Genomic DNA, 26,170 nt, shown 5'->3' with positions numbered 1-26,170 from the left:
CAGCACACACACACACACACACACACACACACACACACACACACACACACACACACACACACACTTCTTGAGTGTTATGTGGTCTATTGGGGGAAGTGAATGAAGGCCTGAGAGAGTGGGTGTGTTCTCTACTCTATCTAATGTTCTTTAGTATCTGTAGCTCACAGTGTAAAGAGCTCAGATATGAAACACAGTCTTTTGTTCCGATACGCAGCTCAAACTCAATTTTTTTTTTTGCGCATCTGATCTGGTGACACATGAAAACGGAATGCCAGCAGGATTAAACTCTCTGCATTTCCCCTCACGCCCTTCTTCTGAACATCACAAATTTGTGTGAAGAAAAGGAATGAAACCCAGCCTGATATTATTGCTAATGTTTCAGTATTAAAAGGCAGAGGGTGTTAATGGGATGTCTTAGTGTTGGACGGTAAAGTGCCGTTCAGACAGGATTCATTTCTCCATGAGGTTTTTCCCACATGCACACACACTGTAAAAACGCACTGACGTCACTGATTCGGAATAAAATGCCAGAGATGCTCCGCGAATAATTACATCACACACCTCCACATGGAAACTAATCCCATCTGAATAGAGGTTTAGTTCTGAATGTATTAACTCTATTGAAAGTGTAGCAGGGGGTGTGGTCGAGCAGCAGCTGTGGGCGGGGAGGAGTCAGGTAAACCTGGCAGGTAACACGGGGTAAGTTTCACCTGAGCTTGATTACTGGCAGGTTACTTCTGTGTGTCTTTTGTGTTCTTAGAGAGAGAGAGAGCTATTACCTCCATCCATCCATCCATTATCTGTAGCCGCTTATCCTGTTCTACAGGGTTGCGGGCTGGAGCCTATCCCAGCTGACTACAGGCGAAAGGCGGGGTTCACCCTGGACAAGTCGCCAGGTCATCACAGGGCTGACACATAGACACAGACAACCATTCACACTCACATTCACACCTACGCTCAATTTAGAGTCACCAGTTAACCTAACCTGCATGTCTTTGGACTGTGGGGGAAACCGGAGCACCCGGAGGAAACCCACGCGGACACGGGGAGAACATGCAAACTCCACACAGAAAGGCCCTCGCCGGCCACGGGGCTCGAACCCGGACCTTCTTGCTGTGAGGCGACAGCGCTAACCACTACACCACCGTGCCACCAGCTATTACCTCCTCCTCATTTATTTTTCATTCTTTCTTTCTTTCTCTCTATCACCTATTCTATCATTCTTTCATTCCTCCTTATTTCATTTTAAATTTTTTGTTTTTCTGAGATCTTTCTTTCCCTTTCATCCATTATCATTCTCAGCACTGTGTACCTCCCCCAGGAAATGGAAATCTACTTATCATTCAAATGTATTCAAATGCTACACTTTACAAACTCAAATCAAGTGCAGTGTTTAAAAGAGTTTGATTTCTCTTCATACATTTCCATGGAGCTGGTTAACTCACTAACTTCCTCCTGTCCTGCAGTACTCAGTATAGATACACACATCTCCATGGTTACTATAGCAACCACAGAGGAACTGCATGTACATATGGCCTCAGTCTGAATAAACCAATTTTGTGTATTATAGCAGTATTCTTAGTACAGCCTTCTCACACACACACACACACACACACACACACACACACAGTTTGACCCTGCAGCACTGCGGAGGCAGGAAGGACAATTTGCTGTTCTCAGGCAGCCAATCATATGGCATAAATTAGCATATTCAAAAGCTCACCGGTTTGTTTGTGTATAGAAGGAAATAATGCAGTCTATTTTTTTTCGTTGGACTCTTTCATTCCATCTCTCTCTCTCTCTCTCTCTTTCTCTCTCACACACACATCATGCAAAAGAACATCAACACAATATCAACACATAGATCAGTGTACCAATGAGCCAATATCAGGTGTTAATAGGTAAGGGACAGCTGGAATTAACACGGACAGAGAGAGAGAGAGAGAGAGAGAGAGTAGAAGACACCAATTTTCTCATAGTCCATACAGACAATTACAGGAATTCATCATAACAACAGCTACAGTACAATAACATACAATCAAGAAGTTAATTTGCATATACTATGAAAATGCAAATAAGTTCCTGCTGAGATTTAAATACCTAAATGTGTGTGTGTGTGTGTGTGTGTGTGTGTGTGTGTATATATATATATCCCTTAAACCATGTACATCGTTTCATAATCAGCTTGACAATGCTTTGTCCTGCAGATTTTCTGTCCACCCACCCTCACACACACACCCTCACACACACACACACACACACACACACACACACACACACCTGGGTAAAATGGTAATGACTGTACCGACAGCTTTAAGAGATTAAAACTCTCTAATCTCCTACAGCCGCTTATTTTTGGAACGAATGACTGGCTGAATTAGTAAAGTGTGTGTGTGTGTGTGCACGCAAAACTGCTGGAGGAGCATGCCTACCATAAACACACTAAAAAACAAACTACCATAACTGCTGGAACACCACGCCTACCGTAAACACGCACAAAAAAGAGATAAACTACCGTAACTGCTGAAACAGCATGCCTACTGTAAACAAACACAAAAAAGAGACAAACTACCATAACTGCTGGAACACCACGCCTACCGTAAACATGCACAAAAAAAGAGATAAACTACCGTAACTGCTGGAACAGCACGCCTACCGTAAACAAACACAAAAAAGAGACAAACTACCATAACTGCTGGAATACCAGGCCTACTGTAAACACACACAAAAAAGAGACAAACTACCATAACTGCTGGAACACCACGCCTACCGTAAACAAGCACAAAAAAGAAATTAACTACTGTAACTGCTGGAACACCACGCCTACCGTAAACAAATACAAAAAAGAGACAAACTACCATAACTGCTGGAATACCACGCCTACCGTAAACACACAAAAAAAAGAGACAAACTACCATAACAGCTGGAACACCACGCCTACCGTAAACAAGCACAAAAAGAGATAAACTACCGTAACTGCTGGAACAGCACGCCTACCGTAAACAAACACAAAAAAGAGACAAACTACCATAACAGCTGGAACACCACGCCTACCGTAAACACACACAAAAAAGAGACACTGCTGGAACACCTTGGTTGGCATCCTATAGTCTCGTAAGACTATGGGGGTTAATCCTGTATCTCGGGAGGCTTGACTCCGCCAAAGTCTCAGATTGCGTTGTTTCCTCCTTGATCTTCTGTTCTCAGCTGCTTGTCTCAGCTTTTCCTCCCCTCTCTGGAGACCGCTCCTCGCTTCTTGCTTCCAGTGGTCTCTGTTGCTTGCAGTTTCCTCCCACCTGGGGAGGTCCATTTCCAGGAACTTCATGTCCCGCTTAACAATATCCTTGAAGCGGAGATGGAGGCGTCCCCATGCTCTAGTGCCACAGGTCAGTTCACCGTACAATAGGTCCTTCGGGATTCTCCCATCTGGCATGTGGTAGACATGTCCGAGCCAGAGGAGGCGACGCTGTTGCAACAGCGTATAGAGACTTGGGATCTGGGCACAAGTGAGGACATCAGTGTTGGTGATGCAGTCATTCCACTTGACGCCAAGAATACATCTCAAGCTCCTCATGTGAAAGGCGTTAAGCCTCTTCTCCTGCCAAGAGTAAAGGGACCATGTCTCACTGCCATATCACAGGGTACTGAGGACACAGGCTCCGTATACAGTGATCTTAGTGTAGGTGGTCAGCTTGCTGTTATGCCAGACTCTCTTCTTCAGTCTGGTGAATGTCGTTGCTGCTCGTCCTATCTGGCTGTTGATCTCCTTGTTCATGGAGAGGGCATCTGCCACAGTGGATCCCAGATAAGTGAACTTATTTGTCACATCATTTGTGCAGTTGTTGAAGGTGATTACAGGTGGGCATTCGACACCTTGCACCATCACTATTGTCTTCTTTAGACTGATGGTCAAACTGAAGTCTTGGCATGCACATGAAAAATTGTCAATGAGTCTCTGCAGCTTTGCCTCGATGTGAGATGCCAGTGCTGCATCATCTGCGAACAGCATATCCCTGATGAGCACCTCTCTGACCTTGGTCTTGGCCTTGAGTCGGGACAAGCTAAACAGCTTTCCATCAAACTTGGTACGGAGATAGACTCCATCAGTTGAAGTACCAAAAGCTTGCTTCAGTATGACTGCAAAGTATATGCCAAACAAGGTTGGTGCCAGCACACACCTCTGTTTGACTCCACTGCTGGAACACCACGCCTACCGTAAACACACTAACAAACAGACAAACTACCATAACTGCTGGAACAGCATGCCTACCATAAACACGCTAATAAACAGACAAACTACCGTAACTGCTGGAACACCACCTACCGTAAACAAGCTAATAAACAGACAAACTACCATAACTGCTGGAACACCACGCCTACCGTAAATACACTAAAACAAGAGACAAACTACCATAACTGCTGGAACACCATGCATACCATAAATACACTAATAAACAGACAAACTACCGTAACTGCTGGAACACCACGCATACCGTAAACACACTAAAACAAGAGACAAACTACCATAACTTCTGGAACACCACGCATACCATAAACACACTAATAAACAGACAAACTACCATAACTGCTGGAACACCACGTGTACTGTAAACGCACTAATAAACAGACAAACTACCATAACTGCTGAAACACCACGCGTACCGTAAATGCACTAATAAACAGACAAACTACCATACACCAAACTTGTATTGTACCCTTTCAAGCAAAAAGTCTGCACTAATAAATGTGGATATTACTAATACATGACCAGTGAAACACATATGCTGCGGTAAGATTTCCGGCACCTTCTAAAGGAAAAAAGCGTCTCATTCTCCAGGAAATATGGTAATCATATCGATCATGTTCATAAATTAGCCAACGGCAGTGCAGCAGCTGAGAGAGACCTGTCCCTGAGTATTAATCTAATATAAACAATATCAATCTTACACACACTCAATTATTCATCATGCTGAACGCACACACACATACACACGAGAGAGAGAGAGAGAGAGAGAGAGAGAGACGGAGAGAAATGAAGAGGCAGATAAAGCACAGATGACAGATGCATTCTGGGTAATGCAGGAAGGTCAGATATGCAAATGACAACAATTGCTCTTCTTAACACAAACATCTGTTCTCTCTCTCTCACACACACACACACACACACACACACAAAATGTTCCAGTTTACAAGGATGTGTGTGTTTTTGCGAAAGTAGCTCTAGAATTTACACAAATGTACATTTGTGTGTGTGTGTGTGTGTGTGTGTGCATAAAATCTATTTCGACTCTGTATCATTTCATAACTCCACCGGATTGATTCAGTGTTTTAATTAAAAAGTGCCTTCAGAGTTGGTCTGATTTATAGACATCCTAACCCATCAAACAACTGCCTGTACACACACACACACACACACACACACTGGATTCCACTATTCTGCACTGAGAATCACAAGACCACAAAGTACACCATGCATTATGGTTGAATTGTATCATTATTGCTCATCTGCATATCATTAGCATAACCCTGCATTTGTATAATATATGTGTGGTTAATTATTCACGTTAGGGTGTTCACATTAAAATGTGAGCCAATTATTTTGGAGTTTATTTTATATGCTTTATTATTAGGCTTTAACTATCATGTGTCTGGAATCCCAAAGAATATCCAGAGTTTGTGCAAATGGGAGTAGGGCAGCGTACTGGATGTTAATTAGGTGGAAAAGCAGGCTTCCAATGCACTTAATTATTCATGAGTGTATTAAACATTAAAACATGAGCTAATTTTTGTGCTTATATATATAATGCATGTTATTTTTGAATGACTGTAATTACAGGAGAACAAACTTAAAAAATTTGACTCAAAACAGTTTAGAAATTAATAATTTCCATGGCAACAAATAATATGTACAGCTATAAAAGCTAACAGTTAAAAATTTGCGCCTTGAGAGAATTGAGATATCATGAGCCTGAAATTTTTTAACTCAATTTAAAAAAAAAAGAAAAGAAATTCCAGGATAGGCTGGGAATAATTATTATTTGCACATATTAATTCACAATTTACCAATGACTAAATATTAGACAACACAATCACACACACACACACACACTCCATTATGGCTCCATGTTGTGAATGTTGTAAACAGGCTATAAAATGAACGACTAGACAGCGCACCGATTTATGGACATATCACACACTGCGTAATGAGAAAAAGCGTATTATTCTGTGTATCACATGTACGACATTTTTATCCTGTGTACAGAGCTGCACCCCAAACGGCTTCCTATTGGACATAAAGATTACTTCATAACGTGTAAGATCAATAATTGCCGACCACAGGGAGTCCAGTTAAACTGCGAGTGGGGAGCTGTGATCTAATCGACTCCTTATTGCACACATAGGCTCTGATTTATTAAGATACCAAATAATGAGCACTATTTTGGCTCCACATAAAATGGCCCAGATGTGAGTGATTTACAAAGAATGTGTGAATTACATCACAAGGAATGAAACAATGTGTAAATTAGGGTTTTTCATGTGCTATTTGTTTTTATATATTAAGTAAGACATTCCATCCTAAATGGCTCAGTGATTTTTATACAATATGTCAAACATTTGAAGCTGCAAAATTTTTTTCATGGTGACACAAAACTTATTAAAAAAAAAACCAAACAAACAGTAGAAACTGTTGGTTGCATAGGTATCCACCCAGCTGGGTCAATACTTTTGCTACTGTTACAGCTGAGAATATTTTGGGATATGTCTTGATCAGTTTTGCATATTTGGAGTCCCCCCCCCCCACACACACACACGCACACACACTCTTCTTGCCAAAATTGCTGCCAGATTAGACAATGTTAGCAAAGACCCATTTTAAAGCAGTGTCCTTAAGATCATTGTCCTGTTGAAAAGTGAAGCTCCACCCTCAAGTCTCTCACAAATTGGAACAGGCTTTCTACTAGGACTGTTCTGTATTTGGCTCAATCCATCTTGCTCTAAACCCTGACCAGTTTCACAACATGATGCTATCACCAGAACACTTCTCTGTGGGTACCTGGTGTTCTCTGGGTGATGAGTCATGTTGGGTTTCCACCATTTCATGCCAAGGTCAAAAACATTTCATTGTAGGCCTCATCAGACCAGAGATTTGCTGAGTGTCCCACATGGTGTTATTTCAGTTTCGTGTTTGCCACTCTACCCCAGGTTTCTCAAAAAAATCTGAAGTAGCCAGCTAAAAAAAGTAGTAGGCAGCTCATGTTAATGTACTAATGCTAGGGGATGTCCAGGAGCATGCCCTCCCAGAAAATTTTGAAATTTACATGCCTTCTTGTGGCTTCTGGTGCACTCTTCCCTAATAAATGACTAACCATTTCCCCGTAAAATACTTGCAAAGTATGTATGAAATTTCCCTCTAGATATGTGTGTGCTTGGCTTTCTCAGTTACCCTCTGTAGTACGCTGCCTGGCTCTGGAACATACGGTAACTACATACGCTACAGCGTGGTCATGTGGTCCGGTTCAGCCAATAAGAGCGCAAGAATCGATCAACAAATATGGAGTCACTTCCGGTCATGCTGTCATGAATAAAAGACAATTTCATGGTTGAATAATTGGATTTGCAGCAAATTATGGACAGTGGAGACAATACAAATCACTTGAACATTGAAAGGCAAGTTTTTATTTTTTTCTGGGCTCAAGTAGCCGGCACAGACTGTCTGTGTAGGCAGAGAAAAACACCGGTCACCGGCACTTATGGACATCTCTATTACCCTAAGGCTCAGCTTTTCCCCTCACTTCAGTATATATATGTTACCAGCTGGGAGGTCCGTATCGTGAAATACCATGACCAAGGTCTTGAAAGTACTGAGCGAGGCCCTCTGGGCCGAGGTCAGTATTCAAGGCCGAGGTCACGGTATTTCACCATACGGACTGACCTTAAGCTGGTAAATAATATATTTATTTTTTTCTTTACCAAATTCTAACAGAAAACGAGAGCGCCCGAAAGGGAAAACCGAGCCGAGCTGCCATTGTGAATCCTCATTCACGGCTGTAATGCAAATGGCTTCCTCCTCAGTATACAAGTGCACTTCCATGGCAGGAAAAAAATACATTTTGCTGCCTATGTAGTACCCTATTTATACAAATAGGAGTCATTCAGGATTCAGCCATGTTTTTGCTCGGTGTTACCAAATTACAGTTTTTAGCTTTCTCCTGAAATGTTTTCTTTTATTTCTTCTTCCTCAGGGTAGTAAAACTCGCTTTCGCTGTGAACACTGTCGTTATCACTATCTTGTACTTGTGCTTGGTAAGGTCATCTATAGTCTGCCTGCTCGTGCTCGGTTAGAAGGTTCCTCCATTGGATCCTGTTGGTGGCAACTCCCAGAGTGGAACCAATGTCCCAATGTTCACCCAGTAGATGCTTTATGTCAGAAGCAATAGATTGTAAAATGCTCTGACGAGGTCGTCCAACACTTCGGGCACTGTGTGAGGGAGTCCAGTTAAGAAGGTCCTTTGGTAGTCGAGATGGTTCCATTCTTGTGACATGGACAAAGTATCGTAGCCTATTTAACTGAGCACGGGTACCAAGTTTGGTGCAGGAAGATCTTGCACGGACCTCCTTATTGGGGATGTAATCATCCCAACGAATATCTAAGATCCGCCAAAGGCAAGAGTGTTGGAAGCTTTCCAAACGTTGCACTTGCTTATCTATTAGGGCCCAGGTCGGGGAGCCATATAGCAGGAGTGAAAAGACACCACATTCCAGGATCTTGATCTTTGTGCGGAGAGTAATTCTGCGGTTTCTCCAAATGCTGTTCAGGGAGTTGAACGCTCCAGAGGCTTTCCCGATCCTGACGCTGATTTCTTTGTCTATGGAGCCATCACTTGAGATGATTGAGCCAAGGTACCTAAAATGATTCACCTGCTCCAAGTGATCGTTGTCCACTGTTATGTCAAGGATTTAGTCCTGCTGAAATGGGCGTTGATTATGGAATTTGCCTATCAGCATGCAGTTGGTCTTCTTGGCATTGATCTTTAAGCCAGCTTCTTTGCCGAAGTAGGAAATATTTGATGTCGCTTCCTGAAGGCCAGCTGCACTGCTATCAAGGATGGCGATGTCATCAGCCTAATCAAGATCGCTGATGTAAGCTGCTGGCTGCCGTGAACTGCGACGTTTTTGCAGCAGAAAACCATTCGAGATGTTTCTCGCTGATAATGCTTGTTCCAAGACCCAGTTGAGGACGATGTTGAAGATGGGAGGGGCCTGTATATCACCTTGGCCTGTACCAGAGTTGACGTCGAACCATTCTGTCAGCTCGTCTCTCGTCTCTGCACTCACTGTGTTGGAATAGAATGCTCTGAATATGTTGATGTATTTGATGGGTATGCCGTAGTGTTCGAGAGCGGCCCAGATATAATCGCGATTGACTGAGTCAAAAGCTGCTTTAAAATCAATGAAATTAATAAACAGGGGAAGATTGTACTCAAGAGCTTGCTCAATGATAACGCGCAGAGAGAAGAATTGGTCAATACAGGATCTGTTCCTCCAGAATCCGCACTGGTTTTCATGCAGGAGGGATTCTATGCCATCCGATAATCTTGATACGATGATCATCTGGAAAAGTTTTGAAGCTACGCAGCGGAGGGTGATACCTCTGTTGTTTTCGCAGTACGTTACATCTCCCTTCTTCTCTACTTTGATGATAACTCCTTTTAGCCAGTCTGAAGGCACTTGTTTTTGGTCCCAGACTCGGCCGAACAGGGGGTGGAGGAGGTCTAGTGTGGCTTCTCCCCCGAAGCGAAGTTCCTCATTGCTAATTTCATCTATGCCGCAAGCTTTGTTGTTCTTAAGCTTTGAGAGGGCCTTGCTGATTTCACACTGCGTAAGGGAATATAAGGGTAGATCAATAAAGAGCTCGTCCGCAATAAGATTGGAAGGAGGGACAGAAAACTGAGAACTGGGAATGGGATTAAGAAGCTCTTCAAAGTGTTCCTTCCACCTAGCAAGTTTCTCATCTTGAGCAGTTATGAAGTCCCTGTCCTTGCCTCGAACTGCGGAGGAGGCATTTCTCTTCTTCTTCTTTCTACCAGAGAGAACGTTGATGTTATGCCACACCTCCCATTGGTTGCCAAAAGTAGCAGCATCCTGAAGTTTTGAGGCTACATTCGAGGCCCAGTTCTCATCATCCTTCTGAACACTTTTCTTGACTTGCCTATTGATTTTGATATACAGTTCGCGGGTTCTCTCAGATGCCTTCAGCTTTTTCATTTCATTGCATTTCTCAATGAGGTGCAAGGTTTCAGTGGAGAGATGTTTATCACAGAACTTGGTGGGTCTTTGACCGAAAGACTCATGAGAGGCATTGCGGAAGGCTACTTTGATGTTATTCCAGTCTTTGTCTAAGGAGTAACCAGAGGCGGGGAGATCTATTGAGTGGCGACAAAGGGATTGCCGGAAATCCTCAATTTTTTCACCCGATCGCAAGAGATCTAGGTTGGGTAAGGAAAAGTGTTTCTTTCTCCTTTGGCTGGAGAGCTTCAGCCGCACTCGGCTGATCACAAGACTGTGGGTGGAATTTATGTTGGAACTGCGGTAACTTCTGACATCTAGCAAGGAGCGTTTCCATCAATGGTTGATGCAAATGTGGTCTATCTGAGTAGATGTGTCTCCCTTAGGTGAAGTCCATGTAGCCTTGTGGATATCCTTGTGCTCAAACAGGGAACTGCCAACGACGTACTGGTGAAGAGCACAGAAGTCCAGAAGGCGGTATCCATTGTTGTTGGACACTGGATGGTGAGAGTGTTTTCCAATAACATTCGGCCAGGCATCAGTGTCTTTCCCCACACGGGCATTGAAGTCTCCAAGAAGAATTCGAATGTCATTTCTGACATTTATTATATTATATAATATTATAAATATTATAAATAATATATAATATTATAATATTATAAATAAATCTTATAAAAAATATAAATGTTGACAAAAAATGCTACTATGTTTGTTGTTGTTGTGAACGAGTGAGTCGCCAGAGATCCATAACCGGGGTCCGTAACTGGGGTCCGTACCATAGGATGCGGACCCACTCGCCAGCCAATCAGAGCGCAGGATTTGGACTGCGAAAAAAAATAATAAAGGTCATTTTGTACAGATTCATGAAATATAGCCGCAGTGCATTTCCAGGTTGTAATCAAAGAGGGTGAATACTTGTACAATGTGATGTAACACATCATGTAAGGAAGCCATTGCATTGGACTTAAGAATCTGGCACAGAGATTAAGGATCTACGTGCTTTAAATGGCTCCTTTACTGGATATACAGTGCACTGAATAGGGCTATAGGGCTATAAAATAATTCATTACATACCCTGGGTAGTGCACTTATAGAGTACGTAGTGAGCTGCATCCCAAATGAGAGCTATTATTCCCTATACCCTTTGTAGTAAAGTTAAATTTGGTATTTTGCCAAACAAGGAAGTGAAGTCAATTAAAGACTTAATGTACTGTAAGTGATGAGTATATTACAGTAAGGAAATAAGCTGCTGGAATCCGCTTCTCTCACTCTCTGACATGATGTTGAGTTTCTGCTGCTCTCTATTTAAATCACCCAACAAAATCCCCTGATATACACTGATTGTAATTAAAAATACCAGCCTCAGGATGTATAAGTGTTGTTCTCTCTCAGTCAGTCACTCTAACTGATTGATTCTTTATGATCTGGAACACACAATGCACAAGTACACTGCTCTGAGCTGAACCTTGGTATATAGATCAGGGCCTCATCTAAAGGTACAACCACAACCAATGGGGAAGCACTGCAGTAAGTTCAGTACCATGCAAAAGCCCTTGAGGGAGGCTGGCTCCCAAGGACACACCGCTGGATTAACCCTGCCTGGCTGACAGCACTTTCAGGGAGGGGGAATAAGCAGAGACCAGGAATACTGTACTCTCTGATTGATTCTCAAGCCTCACTGAGCACCAGAGCATCTTTTGCAATTCCACATCACAAATGAAGAACTCTATAACATGCCTCAAGCAGTACCCAGAACTTCTCTCACTCTGTTTCTCAATCTCTTTCTCATAAACACCTCCAAGAAAAATAAATAAAATCCCTCAGAAGCTCAACAAGTTAGCCTGTGTTGTTTCACACTTCACCAGGCAGTAGTGTTGGAGTCAGGACCACCTAAACCAAGACCAAGTCACAACCAAGACCAGAGTGTATTGAGACTGAGACAAGACCAAGACTATGAGGGGCTGAAATCAAGTCAAGACCAAGACCAGACCAGTGGGTGTGAGGGGGTGGGGGAGGGGTGACAACTGTTAACAGTAACAAAAATTTTGAATTAGCAATGAATTACGTTATTGGTTGCATTTGAAGCAGGAAGTTTTACATCCAATCACAGTAACAATGTTAATAAATAAATCAGACAATGCACAGGCAAGTTAGTGAAATCCCCACAGTTGTGGTTTTGACTGGTCTTGAAATAAAATCCAGAGTCTTCCATGTCTGAGACCAAGACAAGATCAAGTAAAAACACAGTCGAGTCCAAGACAAGACCGAGACCTTCATAAAGTGGTCTTGAGACCAAAACCAGTCTCAAGTACTACAACACTACCATGCAGTAACAAAATTTTGCATCAAATTGGCTGTGACAAAATTGAAGCGCACTTTGACATCTTTGATTTGATCACGGAAAGGAAAGACTGAAAGAAGGAGGACTGGTCAAGGGTCTTGGGACTGAATCTGACCAGAGAGTTCCAACAGGCCTTTTATAACTTGCATACTTGGATAAGGAATTGTCAAGGAGGAATCTGAAGTATGAAGTCAGAGCCAAGTGAGGACTGACTACCTTCACTGTGGCTGTAGATGTGCTATCTTATATGTGTGACTCACTGCTAGCTCTTTTCAGATAAGCTGATGGCCACTCAAGTGATGTAAACTGTGGGAAGCCAGAGTGTCAAGAGTACCACCTGCCACGTGTGTCATATCCTAGTCCTAACATCAAATGATGTTGGGAAGATGTTGTTACCATGTTGGGAAAAGTGGGCCAGTGTGGCCACTCACTCTTAGACTCATGTCTTACAGTCAGCAAATTGTTCCTTGATCCCCAGGAAGCCAAATATATAAGATTGCACAATTGTCACAACTGCATCTCATTACCAAAGTAAGAAGCTTCTACACCAAGGCTATCATACACTATAGCCAAAGAAGCAAACTCAGTTTAATCACTGCATCTATGCAGGCATTTTTCATGATTTCATGGCCTGATGATGGTAACCCCAACCGAATGGAAGTCTGGCCACGCCACCAGGCATAGACCAACCTGACAGGTTCATCTGAGATCAATGGAAATAAGGAACCCTTTAAGCAAGAATCTAAATCCTACTAATCCTGCATCTAGCAATGCCAAATTCAACAGTGGATGCAAGCCAAAAGCAAGTCAAATGCAAGGTGGCAGGACATACTAAACACATCAGTTCCTCATCTCTGTCTATATCACAACATGCAATATGTAAAGCCTATTTATCTCTGGGTGCTACCCTACTTCAAGGTTCCATTTGCAGCTCATTGTCAAGCTACATGATAGGTTATACAAGCTGTTGCTGGACACAAAATCTACAACCTCTACCAAATATGCCAGAGAACCATGTCCCACAAGCTGCTGCTAGTGCCCCTTGTGTTCCTCCCCATAATAAAGGTATCCTTTTTGCTCCTTGGCATGGACTTGGTGTGACTGCTGTTGCGTTTAGCCAAAGGGCATTCACTGGATGATTCATTCGGAAATAGGAGCCAAACTTGTCATCTGTCTCACTTTCTGGAGCCACAATGAGGGTCTGAACAGATAGAATTCCTGGGTTTAGTTGAGGTAAAGGACTTGGGTCATGGTAGGCCCTGGCAATCCCAGAGACCATAAGAGAAGGGGTTAGAGGATACACAAAGCTCCTGAGGTCACATGTGTTGGAGTGTTGCATCACACTGTGTGTTGTATTAATCTGTCATTCTGTGTATTTAATTGTTGTATCACAGTATGTTGTGTTACATACAATGTTTTATTGTGCAGTGAGTGTGCACGAGGGTTATACATTACACCCAAATGTTTAAATCAGTCTTTGTGACATGTTTGTATGTGTGTGTGTGTGTGTGGGGGGGGGGGGGGGGGGGGGTCCAGCCTGAAGATCACAATTAATATTCACTAACAGATCAGTGTCACGGCAGAATCTATCTGTTTCTCCTCTTCACACGCACACACACAATAATTACTAGAATGTATTCTGATACACAGCGCACAGTCATGACAAAAAAGACGTTAATGAACTGTTCCCAAGTGAACACATGCAATCACTTTCTTACACCAGTTACTCAATATATCTGTTTATCTGTCTGTTTTTTCTATCTATCTATCTATCTATCTATCTATCTATCTATCTATCTATCTATCTATCTATCTATCTATCTATCTATCTATCTGTATTTTTCATGAGATCTGTATCTTATTTTGTCTCTCTTTCTATCATGTCATCTACCTGTGTACTGTACATCTACACACACACACACACACACACACACAGAGAGAGAGAGAGAGAGAGAGAGAGAGATGCCAGTAGAGCTTCATTCAACAAATCCTTTAACTGTTGGATCAATATTTCAAAGCTGAGCACACAAATCCAATAATCAATGACAACTGGCCATGAAGTGCACTTTTACTTCCAGAAACACACACACACACACACACACACACACACACACACAGAGCCTAGTTCTGTAATGCTATGCACATGTAAGTGAATGTTGCGGAGAGTTTTTATCAACTTGAATATTCTCCAGAGGAAAAACAAGATACCTTTGTGTGTGTGTGTGAGCACGCATCTCATCACTTACCTTGCGTACGTCCAGCCGCGCTCTCATCCCTGCATCTCAGAAGCAGCATGGTGGTGAAACCTGACGAAACACTCCACCTCTCATATCCTCACACATACACCACACACATACACATATGCACACACAACTGACACACACATACACAGGGAGATAGAAGGTTGTATGTAAGTTGGATGTACTGAGTTTGAGGAAACTGATATGTCTATCTGTCAGTTTATTGTGATTTTAGATGTCATAGGAGAATACCACTAAACCATCCATTATCCATAAGCGCTTATCCTGTGCAGGGTTGCGGGCTGGAGCCTATCCCAGCTGACTATGGGCGAGAGGCAGGGTACACCCTGGACAAATCACCAGCTCATCGCAAGGCTGAAACATAGAGACAAACAACCATTCACACTCACATTCACACCTACGGTCAATTTAGAGCCACCAATTATCCTAACCTGCATGTCTTCGGACTGTGGAGGAAACCGGAGCACCCGGAGGAAACCCACACAGAAAGGTCCCCGTTAAGGCCCGGTCACACAGCGCTTTACGGCTTTATCACGGCCAAAACCCGTCCAAAAGTGCTCTCCCGTGAAGCAGACGATGTTGTTCGTGTTGATGTCGAAGTTAAGACGTGTTACAGTCGATATACAGACGTGACAGGACGCAGGGGAAAATCGGAACGGCGTCGGACGCGGCAAAAAGTTTTGGACTGCTCAAAACTTTAGACCGCGGACAACCACGGCCGGCACACGTGGTAAAGACGTGCAACACAGGTGAAAAACACGTGATAATCAGTGTCCCGGCCGTTATTAAAACTTGGGGAGACGTGGTAAGACGCGAAAGTTTGGCGGTCTATCACGGGCAGAGCACGGTCATCGGACGGGTGTTACGCGTTGGTATCACGGGATATAGCGTGTGTTTAGCGGCTTATCACTGAGAAATGGATTTTTCCGCGTACATAGCACTGTCTAAGCCCGTTAAACGACGTCTCAAACAAGTTCTAAATTCGATTGATCACTGTCTAATCACTTCTGCATCACTTCTGATTTGCGGCATTTATAAATACCGTAATTTTCTGAGACCTCGGCACTTGCAGTCTAGATGTCAAGGGGTGAACATGAACCCTCAACGCTGTGATGTCCTCATCTTAATGCTCCAGCACCAACAGAACCAACTGATACAGGCTCAACATATCCTACCGCTTTTATATGCGCAGCAAGCCGCTCTTCCAACGACGCTGAGCCGCGGTTACCCGTGATTTGGCAGTGCTGCAGCAGTGAAACAGCCGCCGACGGCCATACCCCGTACAAAGCACGGCAAAGCCAAAATTGACCAAAAATTACCACTTACGACCACGTCCACCAGATTTTTGCATCTTTTTGTACGTGATATAGACGCGGAGTGCTGTGTGACCGGGCCTTTAGCCACTGGACTCACACCCAGAACCTTCTTGTTGTGAGGCGACAGTGCTAACCACTACATCACCGTGCTGCCCCACTACTAAACCTGGACAACCAAATATGAGAAACCAGAACCTTGACCCTGACCCCAAAGACATGCTGGACAGAAATAAACATCAAATAAAACCAAGCATATCTAAAAGTGTATCTAAAACCATGCCTCAATATAGGCATTAATACAGGGGATGGGATTGGGATATCTGTGCATATCATAAGTTCGATTAAAATCTCAATATAAAAACTTTTGCCAGAGTAGGAACTATGGCAGCAACCACTGCAGCACTTTTCATGAGAGACAGTGCACAAAGCTCCCCTGTGGCAGCCACACACCATCTAGATGACCAATGTGCCATGCAGGTTTAAAAAGGAGGAGGAGGAGGACATGGACCAATCACCTGCTTCACCATGTAATCTGCAGACAGCTGGCTTACAAAGAAGTTGTGTTACAAGGGAGCATGATGGTCACCGTCTCTGGGAACAAGCCAGTGCTCCCTGACCCTGAAGTAGATTGTACCTCTTTCAGAGATGTCAGCATGGGATTTACAGCACTGCAAGGCATCTTACAGTACAGATCACAGCACAGAACTGAGTATGGTGCTTAAAGCCACTTATAAAAGAAACTTCGGTTCTGGCATTAGTATTGAAACAGTCAGTCTCAACCATGTTGTCACACTACCTACCCCTATTCAGATTGTAGGAACCCTCACAGTGGACTGTAGTGAGAACCCATCAAGATTACACCATGCTCCAGAAATAGACATAGTTACACACAAAGTCTTCAACACCTTATCCAGGGTCCATATTTGAAAGAATAACATCATTGCACAGATCCCGGACTGCTTACATTGGCCTTTACTCAATATGAAGGTGAAAATGCCTATAGGTAATACTTTACCTGTCAAGGAATCTGATTGTGCAAATCACCTTTAGCGCAACCTGGACCTAGCTATGTGATGAACACATTTTGGTGATGGTTAACCAGAGGAAATGTTTCAGATCCAGAAGGACCGTATTAAACATTTTTGCAGGTTATTCCCAAGTGATCTGTGGTTGGTAGAAGAGAGCAACTGGACTTGCTTGAAAAGTCTTGAAGACTGGTGCGGAAGTATGAGAGGACTTCCAGAAAACTGGCAGACATCTTAGCCAGAGAGGATCGTTCATTTTTGTCAACCTGGAACGACCATCACTGAACAGAGGTGGGTGTCTATGACATCTATCAGCCACCTACAATGCAGCCATCAGCATTCTGATTCGGATTCTATTATGATCCATGAGAGGATAAATACTTGATACTCCCTATTAGACAGACAGAACTGAGGATGCCTTTCAGATGAGAGGCGAAACATCTTCAAGACTTTTCAAGCAAGTCCAGTTGCTCTCTTCTACCAACCACAGATTACTATGTACCTGGATGACTGAGTATCTTCACAGATATATTCCCAAGTGATTCAACAACACATATAAGGACAGCAGCCTCAGACACATGGACTGATAAAGTCTCATCTCATCTCATTATCTAGCCACTTTATCCTGTTCTACAGGGTCGCAGGCAAGCTGGAGCCTATCCCAGCTGACTACAGGCGAAAGGCGGGGTACACCCTGGACAAGTCGCCAGGTCATCACAGGGCCAACACATTGACACAGACAACCATTCACACTCACATTCACACTAATAAAGTCCTTTAATCAAATACTGACATGGGTGCTTTGGCGAGTGGTTATAGAGAATACCTCCCTCTAGGAGCTCCTCTTAAAATATCTCCTATTTGTGAAACTGCAGAGCCCTTCGAGCAGCAGTCTAACAAATCCTGCAAATCCAGCTAATCCTGCAACTTCATAACATGGCAGGGGCCAAACAGCAAAAAAGCAAAGCATGCTTCAGCAACATCAAAAGAAAGATACGCAAACTTGTCATGCTGAATCTGTGCCTGCTTTAGTCTGCTATGACTGTCTCACAGGAAAAGCCATTCCTTCGAGAACAGTGCCAAGAGATGGCAGAATCTGAAGATCAGTTCCACATGAAGGATCAACACTGCATCATCTTGTGATGTCCAGTGACATGTTGTAGGGCCTGTTATGGGAGTAGACAAAGAGTCCAAAATCCTAACCCATCACTCAGACTCACTATCAGGGTTCCAAAGCACATAGAGACCTTAAGATACTGCAACAATTTTCAGAGGTTCAGAAAGACCTTGGAATTCAACACCTACCTCATTCTCATGAACCCAGACATCAGTCAACCCCAGACAAATGCCTCAAAGACTGGACTAGGCAGAGAAGTCTATGGTCTGGTGCAGCAGGATTTGCCCAACAAGTGGGCATGATGGAATCTTCACCATTCATGAGCAAAACTGCTCTGTATGTTCCATGGCCACCTGCAATGGATGCTTTGGACAGTAATCCCCTGGTGACCAGCTGGTTTATAGGGCATTGTCTTTCTGAACCAAAAACACAGCTGGTCTATCCTGTAAGACTATAAGTGTGCCCTGCGGTCAGTCTGGTCTGGTGCCCCTGGCGTTCTGGTAAGGACAGGGTACTGTGATGCCAAGAACTGTAGGAAAGCATTGCCTTACCTGGAGCAAGGAACCATTACCACTGCAATCAACCCAAATAACTGTGTGAAAGTGTTCATGGGAGTCGACTCAACTCAACTGCATCGCTATCTATCTATCTATCTATCTATAACCATGTTTCCAAAAAAGTTGGGACACTGGATAAAATGTAAATATAAACAGAATACTATGCTATTGCAAATCATTGCATTCTGTTTTTATATACAGTACGTTATTTATCCATTATCCGTAACCACTTATCCTGTGCAGGATCGCAGGCAAGCTGGATCCTATCCCAGCTGACTATGGGTGAGAGGCGGGTTACAGCTTGGACAAGTTGCCAGGTCATCACAGGGCTGACACACAGAGACACACAACCATTCACACTCACATTCACACCTACGATTAATTTAGAGTCACCAGTTAACCTAACCTGCATGTCTTTGGACTGTGGGGGAAACCGGAGCACCCGGAGGAAACCCACGTGGACACGGGGACAACATGCAAACTCCGCACAGAAAGGCCCTCGCCGGCCACGGGGCTCGAACCCGGACCTTCTTGCTGTGAGGCGACAGTGATAACCAATACACCACCATGCTGCCCCTTCATTATTTATGCCTTTTGGAATTGGGATTGTATCTGTCTATCTCTCATCTCATCTCATTATCTCTAGCCGCTTTATCCTTCTACAGGGTCGCAGGCAAGCTGGAGCCTATCCCAGCTGACTACGGGCGAAAGGCGGGGTACACCCTGGACAAGTCGCCAGGTCATCACAGGGCTGACACATAGACACAGACAACCATTCACACTCACATTCACACCTACGCTCAATTTAGAGTCACCAGTTAACCTAACCTGCATGTCTTTGGACTGTGGGGGAAACCGGAGCACCCGGAGGAAACCCACGCGGACACGGGGAGAACATGCAAACTCCGCACAGAACCCGGACCTTCTTGCTGTGAGGCGACAGCGCTAACCACTACACCACCGTGCTGCTAATAATAATAATAATAATAATTACTATTAATGTAAATGTGTTGATGAATAAATCATCAGCACACAGTGATGAGGTATCTCCTGAATGAGTGACAGCAGTTGAAATTCAGTAGCTTTCTGGTTCCTTTACAGGTTCTTCATGGAGAAAGGTCAAACACACTTCATGCTCAGGATGGATCTGAAACATGAGAGGTCAAAGGTCACCGACAGCTCAAAAAAGAAGCAACGTTTCATATACATGGCTATTCCTGCAAAGGTTGAGTGTGTTTCTTTTAGAAAAGTTGGTCATCATGTAGCTGATAATGTTTTTGCACGTTGATCGAGCTTCTTTTTATTCTCACTCTGCTGATCTACTTAATAAATTATACATCTGACTGATATAGAGTCTTAAAATAGTTGCTCTGGATGGTGTGTGTGTGTGTGTGTGTGTGTGTGTGTGTTATAGAAAGTCACAGATGCTATATAACTGGAGCTTTGTAATTCACCTGCAGTGATCATAATTATGTCTAAACTGTACATATGTATGCGCTGATGAATATGCAGATTATATGCAAAAGAGCCACACGATTGGCCCCGACGCTCCCTGAGCTGTGATGATGAATGATTGAACAGTACAGAACATCTGAGGGCTTTATCAGCAACTCTTACTGGATTTATAAGTGTGTGTGTGTGTGTGTGTGTGTGTGTGTGTGTGTGTGTGTGTGTGTGTGTGTTTGTGTGTGTGTGTGTGTGTGTGTGTTCTGGAAAAGTCTGTACAGTGTGTCTGTGAGTAATGGATGAGCAAGTTTAGTGAGAATATACAGGCTCACTGCGTCGGCTTATTGAGCGGTGTGTGCACACACACACACACACACACACCAGCAGCAGCACTGCAGACTCTGTCTCCTTTTCTGTGAACTCAACCAGTTAGAACTCAATTTACTTGTCTGTCTGTCTCTCAATCTGTCTGTCTGTCTGTCTGTCTCTCAGTCTATTCTCATCTCTCTATCTGTCTGTCTCTCCATCTCTTTCTACTTGTCAGTCTCTTTCCCCATCTGTGTGTGTGTGTGTGTGTGTGTGTGTAATAGAGTAAATCTCTGTTCACTGATAAACGATGAACATTACACTCTGCTATCATTCCCTCCATCTCGCTCTCCTCTTGTTTTTCTCATCTTTTATCTCAGCCTCTCTGGAGCCCTCCCTCTTCTCTCTGTGTGTGTGTATACAGGTGTGCTGGTGAGTGTGTCTGGCAGTTCGGAATAGGTGTTAATATGCTACGAGCCCTTCTGAGGGCGCACACACACACACACACACACACACAGTTGCTCCAGTAGGTGGCGGTTGTATCAGACCCAGTTTTCCACTCGCTTTTCTGTGTATCAGTATTTCATTGCTGTGTGTGTGTGTGTGTGTGTGTGTGTGTGTGTAGGGGATAGGTTTTAGGGGTTAGGGGTTAGGAGTTAGGGTTTATGGTATTTTTTAGGGTGTATGGTAATAGTATATTAAACACAGTGGGTGTGTAAGTGTGTACGGTCTCTAGATGGTAAAGTGGGTTATGTGGATCACGACTGTGTTTCTGTGTGTGTGTGTGTGTGTGTGTGTGTGTGTAGGCCAGGTGTGATATATTTAGATGTGGGGTACGGACCCATTTGGGTCGGCCCAGTTTCCCTGACCTAGCCACGAAAATGCTGTGTGTGTGTGTGTGAGAGAGAGAGAGAGAGAGAGAGAGAAAGAAGGACAGGATGACGCCTCCACTGTGAACGTGTTCAAACCACATACTCTATTAACTGTATACTGCACATAAACACCATCACCAGTCCACTGTGGACGCGTCCCAAACCACACACACTATACTCACTATATAGGCTGAATAAACACCATTATCAGTCTACTGTGGACACGTCCCAAACCTATACTCTATAAACCTATACCAAACCCTATACTCACTATATAGACTGAATAAACACCATCACCAGTCCACTGTGGACACATCCCAAACCTATACTCTATAAACCTATACCAAACCCTATACTCACTATATAGGCCACATAAACACCATCATCAGTCCACTGTGGACACGTCCCAAACCTATACTCTATAAACCTATACCAAACCCTATACTCACTATATAGACTGAATAAACACCATCACCAGTCCACTGTGGACACGTCCCAAACCACACACACTATACTCACTATATAGGCTGAATAAACACCATTATCAGTCTACTGTGGACACGTCCCAAACCTATACTCTATAAACCTATACCAAACCCTATACTCACTATATAGGCCACATAAACACCATCATCAGTCCACTGTGGACACGTCCCAAACCTATACTCTATAAACCTATACCAAACCCTATACTCACTATATAGGCCACATAAACACCATCATCAGTCCACTGTGGACACGTCCCAAACCTATACTCTATAAACCTATACCAAACCCTATACTCACTATATAGGCCACATAAACACCATCATCATCATCATCGGTCCAGTGTGGCTGCATCTCACATGGACTGTGGGATGTCAAGAACGTTCCAGTTTGTCTTCAGACAACACTAAGGTGATGAAAGTCTAAAATAGTGTACTCTGTAATGAACAGGGCTGGTTTAAGACACATCCACAGTTGTATCAGAGTTACTCTGTGTGTGTGTGTGTGTGTGTGTGTGTGTGTGTGTGTGTGTGTGTGTCTAGGCTGTGAATCTGAACGTTTATAATGCAGGTTTTTGTGAGCTCATGAATTTAAAGTGTGTAAGATATTAAGAAGCTTCTTCCATAAACACACACACACACACGGATATATAGATGTGAGGCGAAAATGCAGACAGAGATACATAGAGACAGAGTAAACACTCACCCTTTCATCCCTGCCACAGAGTGAACGAGTGACAGATCAAAGACAAGAAGAAAGAAAAGGACGAGTGATTTTTTAAAAATTCACCTCTGCATCAGCGTTCACGGTTCTGGGTTTAATAGGAAAATTTTAATCCAAAAGCAGGAGAAAAAGGACAGAAATAAGGGCAGTGTGTTTCCTTCCATCCAGTGAGTCGAGGCTCCAGAGTGATACACACACACACACACACACACACACACACTAATGGGAGCTCAGTCTGTCCATTGCTGTGTTAAATTAATTACTCTCTCTGTCTCATCAGAAGTATAATCACACATATTAATCACACACACACACACACACACACACACACACACACACACACACACACACACACACAGAGTTCAGTGAAACTGAAGGGTTTGTATCTGTCTGGATTCGTGTTCATCATCATATCAGTGTAACTGTTTATATGAATGTTAGTGTTTGTATTGATTGAGGTGTGTGTGTGTGTGTTTATTCCTGTTCGTAATTGTGCTAATGTCTGCGTTTTTAGCTTGAGTTATTTTGGGGTTAAAGACAGCGTGAAAGAGAAATTCAAACACACTTTTCTTCTAAAACGTGATGCATTTCCTCTTGAAACATCATCGTTTATTGGGCGGAATGCCGACTAGAACAGAACCGTCTTTGTTGAGATGTTATAATTATTTTACCCGTCGTGTGATGATCGCAGTGACTTCGCTAAAACCCAGCGGCTGTTTGGGGGGGAAGTAAAAACAACACAATCTGACTTTAATTTAAACAAGGTTAAAGAAAGAGAGATTAAGATGAAGACGAAGTGACGCGATGCTATGTTTGCTCACACGCTCGTCGTCTTCATGGAGTGTTCAGGAGAACTTGTGGATTTGTTCAACTCTCTGTTCGAGTGGAAAAAGCTGTTGCCTGGCAACTGGGAAGTATCGACGCTATCCGTTACCTAGCTAATTACTGGGGCTAATGAACTGAAACACATGGTCATACAGACAGTAACATGTAAACAAGACAGAACATTCCAGAACATCAGTACTGCTAATTAATATTAATTAGAAAGAACTGCATTTACAGTGACTCGTTGATTTATTTACGAGGAAGTTTTCTGTAAACACGGTGACACACAGCTGGACCTGAACACCACATCTGTACTTGTTTGGTCAGATGTGTCTTTGAGTGAGCGGTGTGAACGTGTTCAGCAGCAGAAACATGAGTGAGTTGGTTCAGATAAAGTGATAACAGACGTAGTGGTGACGCAGAAGGACCCTAACGTGACACCGACACAAGTTCTTTTTTATCAATGACACAGGAACCGGAACCAAGACCCGGAACTCACGCCCTACTCCCTGTACACGTCAGATACACTTACCTAAGGTGGCCGAGTCCCATATTGAGCAATACATGACATATAGTGCACTACACAGAGTGTATAAGGGGACATTTTGTCCCTATGTAGTGCACTGGATTGGCTGTTAGTCCAAACAGGAGATATACTGGATATATAAGTGCACTACACAGGGTGGAAAGACATCATATCAATACCTTGAACCCCAGACAGCTTTTACACACAACAGTATGGAGTCTTCTAGTGAGTAACGTTCTACTATAGCGCACTAATAGAGGTCCTAGATACCCTAGAGCACTAATCTAACACTAGACACCCTTACATGAACATGAATGAGATGATGATACTCCCTAGATTATGCACTTCATGTCCACTCAGGAGTCATTTGGGATTCCCTTTATACAGTATGTCCACTACATCGGGTGTAGAGGAGACACCACAGCCTGAATCCACACATCTTCTCAACACTATGGAAGAGTGCACAGTTCTCTCTCCACTAGGACATCATCTAGGGACTGAATTATAGTGGTTGGTAGTGTGCTAAATATCGAGTGAAAGTGACTATAGTGCACTATGATCCGGTACTGTACACTCTGTGAATGTATATTAGGATGAATGGACCCTATATAGTGCACTCCGGTAGGGCTGTAGGGTGGAAGAGCAGTGATAGGTGGCTAAATTCATCAACTTCACTATGTAGGGCATGATAGTGACACACACTTATAGAAAGAGACATGTCCATTCAGGAGTGTAAAAAAAAAAATAAGTGCACTATATAGGGTGAGAGATAATGACACTATACTCACAGAGAGAGAGAGAGAGAGAGAGAGAGAGAGAGACTGAATGAGATGAGACCCTCCGCATCTGGACATTGTGTATCAATGAGAGTATAAATCTGCAAAAAACACACACACACACACACACACACTTACCTGTCATTAAAATCCAGATTGGTGGAGGGGAGAGATGAAAGAAGAGAAAAATCAATCGCCCCGTTTCTCATCCAACACGGTCTGAGAGACAGACACTTAATGAGTGGAGAGAGAGAGAGAGAGAAAGAGGGATGGGGAGAGAGACACAGAGAGAGAGAGAGAGAGAGAGAGAGAGCAAGGGATGGAGAGATAGATAGAGAGGGGGAGTGAGGGATGGAGAGAGAGAGAGAGAGAGAGAGAGAGACTGAATGTCAGGCCATGGGATGGAACGACAGAACACCTCCAAGCTGAGTGAAGAAGAAGAAGAATAGACCGAAGACTCCAGCTCTGTCCATTTTGTCGTTTATTTCTCCAGATGGAGGGATGAACTGAGATATAAAAAGGGAGATTCCAACCACACACACACACACACACACACACACACAGATGTCTGGCTCTTTATTGCTACCTGTTAAACACTAACACACACACATTCACACACATTCTCTCTCTCTCACACACACACACACACACACACACACACTACAACCTTCTCATTCTAGCTAATGCTAAGCGCTAACACTGCCCTCTCTCTCTCTCTCTCTCTCTCTCTCTCAGTGGAGGATGGATGGATGGATGGATGGTGAGAGGGAGGGAGGGATGGCTACAGCGCCGGCAGTGCATTAGTATTCAGTGGGAGAGAATAAAGAGGGAGCATGCTGGAGAAGTGAAGGATGCAGGGAGAGAAGTGAAAGAGTGTGGCGCCCCCTGCTGTCCCCACACTCTCTGCTCCAATCTGAAAGCTGAATTTCACACACTTTGTAGAGCTCTTAGATATCAAACAGGGCACTGAACCCTAAAAGGTCCCACACTGGACATATAGTGCACTACATAGGGTGTAGAATCCATTTTATTCACTCTGTAGTTTATAGGGAACAGTCTGACTCCAAGTGGTTCTGTATTAAACATACAATCCACTACATAGTGTGTAGAAGACATTATTTCATACCCTTTCTAGTGCATTTAAATATTACATAGTGAACTGGCCACATTTTATGTCAGGTCAGGCATGGTTTTGATTGGTACCTGCTACTGGTAACATGTAACCCAGTACAACCTGCCGCATGGACGGGTGGTCGGCGTCTAAACTGGCTCCTCCACCAGCACTCACTGGTGAGGAGGGTGGCAT

General features: G+C 43.5%; 1 protein-coding gene across 1 annotated transcript in view; it reads right to left on the bottom strand.

Annotated features, from left to right (window-relative positions):
- LOC132870262 (glutamate receptor ionotropic, NMDA 2B-like) overlaps positions 1 to 26,170 on the bottom strand; it is a 78,346-nt gene extending 52,176 nt beyond the window's left edge. Inside the window, exons 1-6 of the mRNA XM_060903902.1 lie at positions 26,068 to 26,170; positions 14,875 to 14,961; positions 10,736 to 10,856; positions 9,229 to 10,561; positions 3,710 to 4,210; positions 3,092 to 3,598 (exon numbers count right to left, since the gene is read on the bottom strand). Of these exons, the coding sequence (XP_060759885.1) occupies positions 3,092 to 3,598; positions 3,710 to 4,210; positions 9,229 to 10,561; positions 10,736 to 10,856; positions 14,875 to 14,961; positions 26,068 to 26,170 (2,652 nt within the window). The remainder of the gene's footprint in view (positions 1 to 3,091; positions 3,599 to 3,709; positions 4,211 to 9,228; positions 10,562 to 10,735; positions 10,857 to 14,874; positions 14,962 to 26,067) is intronic.

Source organism: Neoarius graeffei, chromosome 22 (assembly GCF_027579695.1).
Source record: "Neoarius graeffei isolate fNeoGra1 chromosome 22, fNeoGra1.pri, whole genome shotgun sequence".
Classification (NCBI taxonomy): domain Eukaryota; kingdom Metazoa; phylum Chordata; class Actinopteri; order Siluriformes; family Ariidae; genus Neoarius; species Neoarius graeffei.
This window is presented reverse-complemented; position numbering and strand designations above follow the sequence as displayed.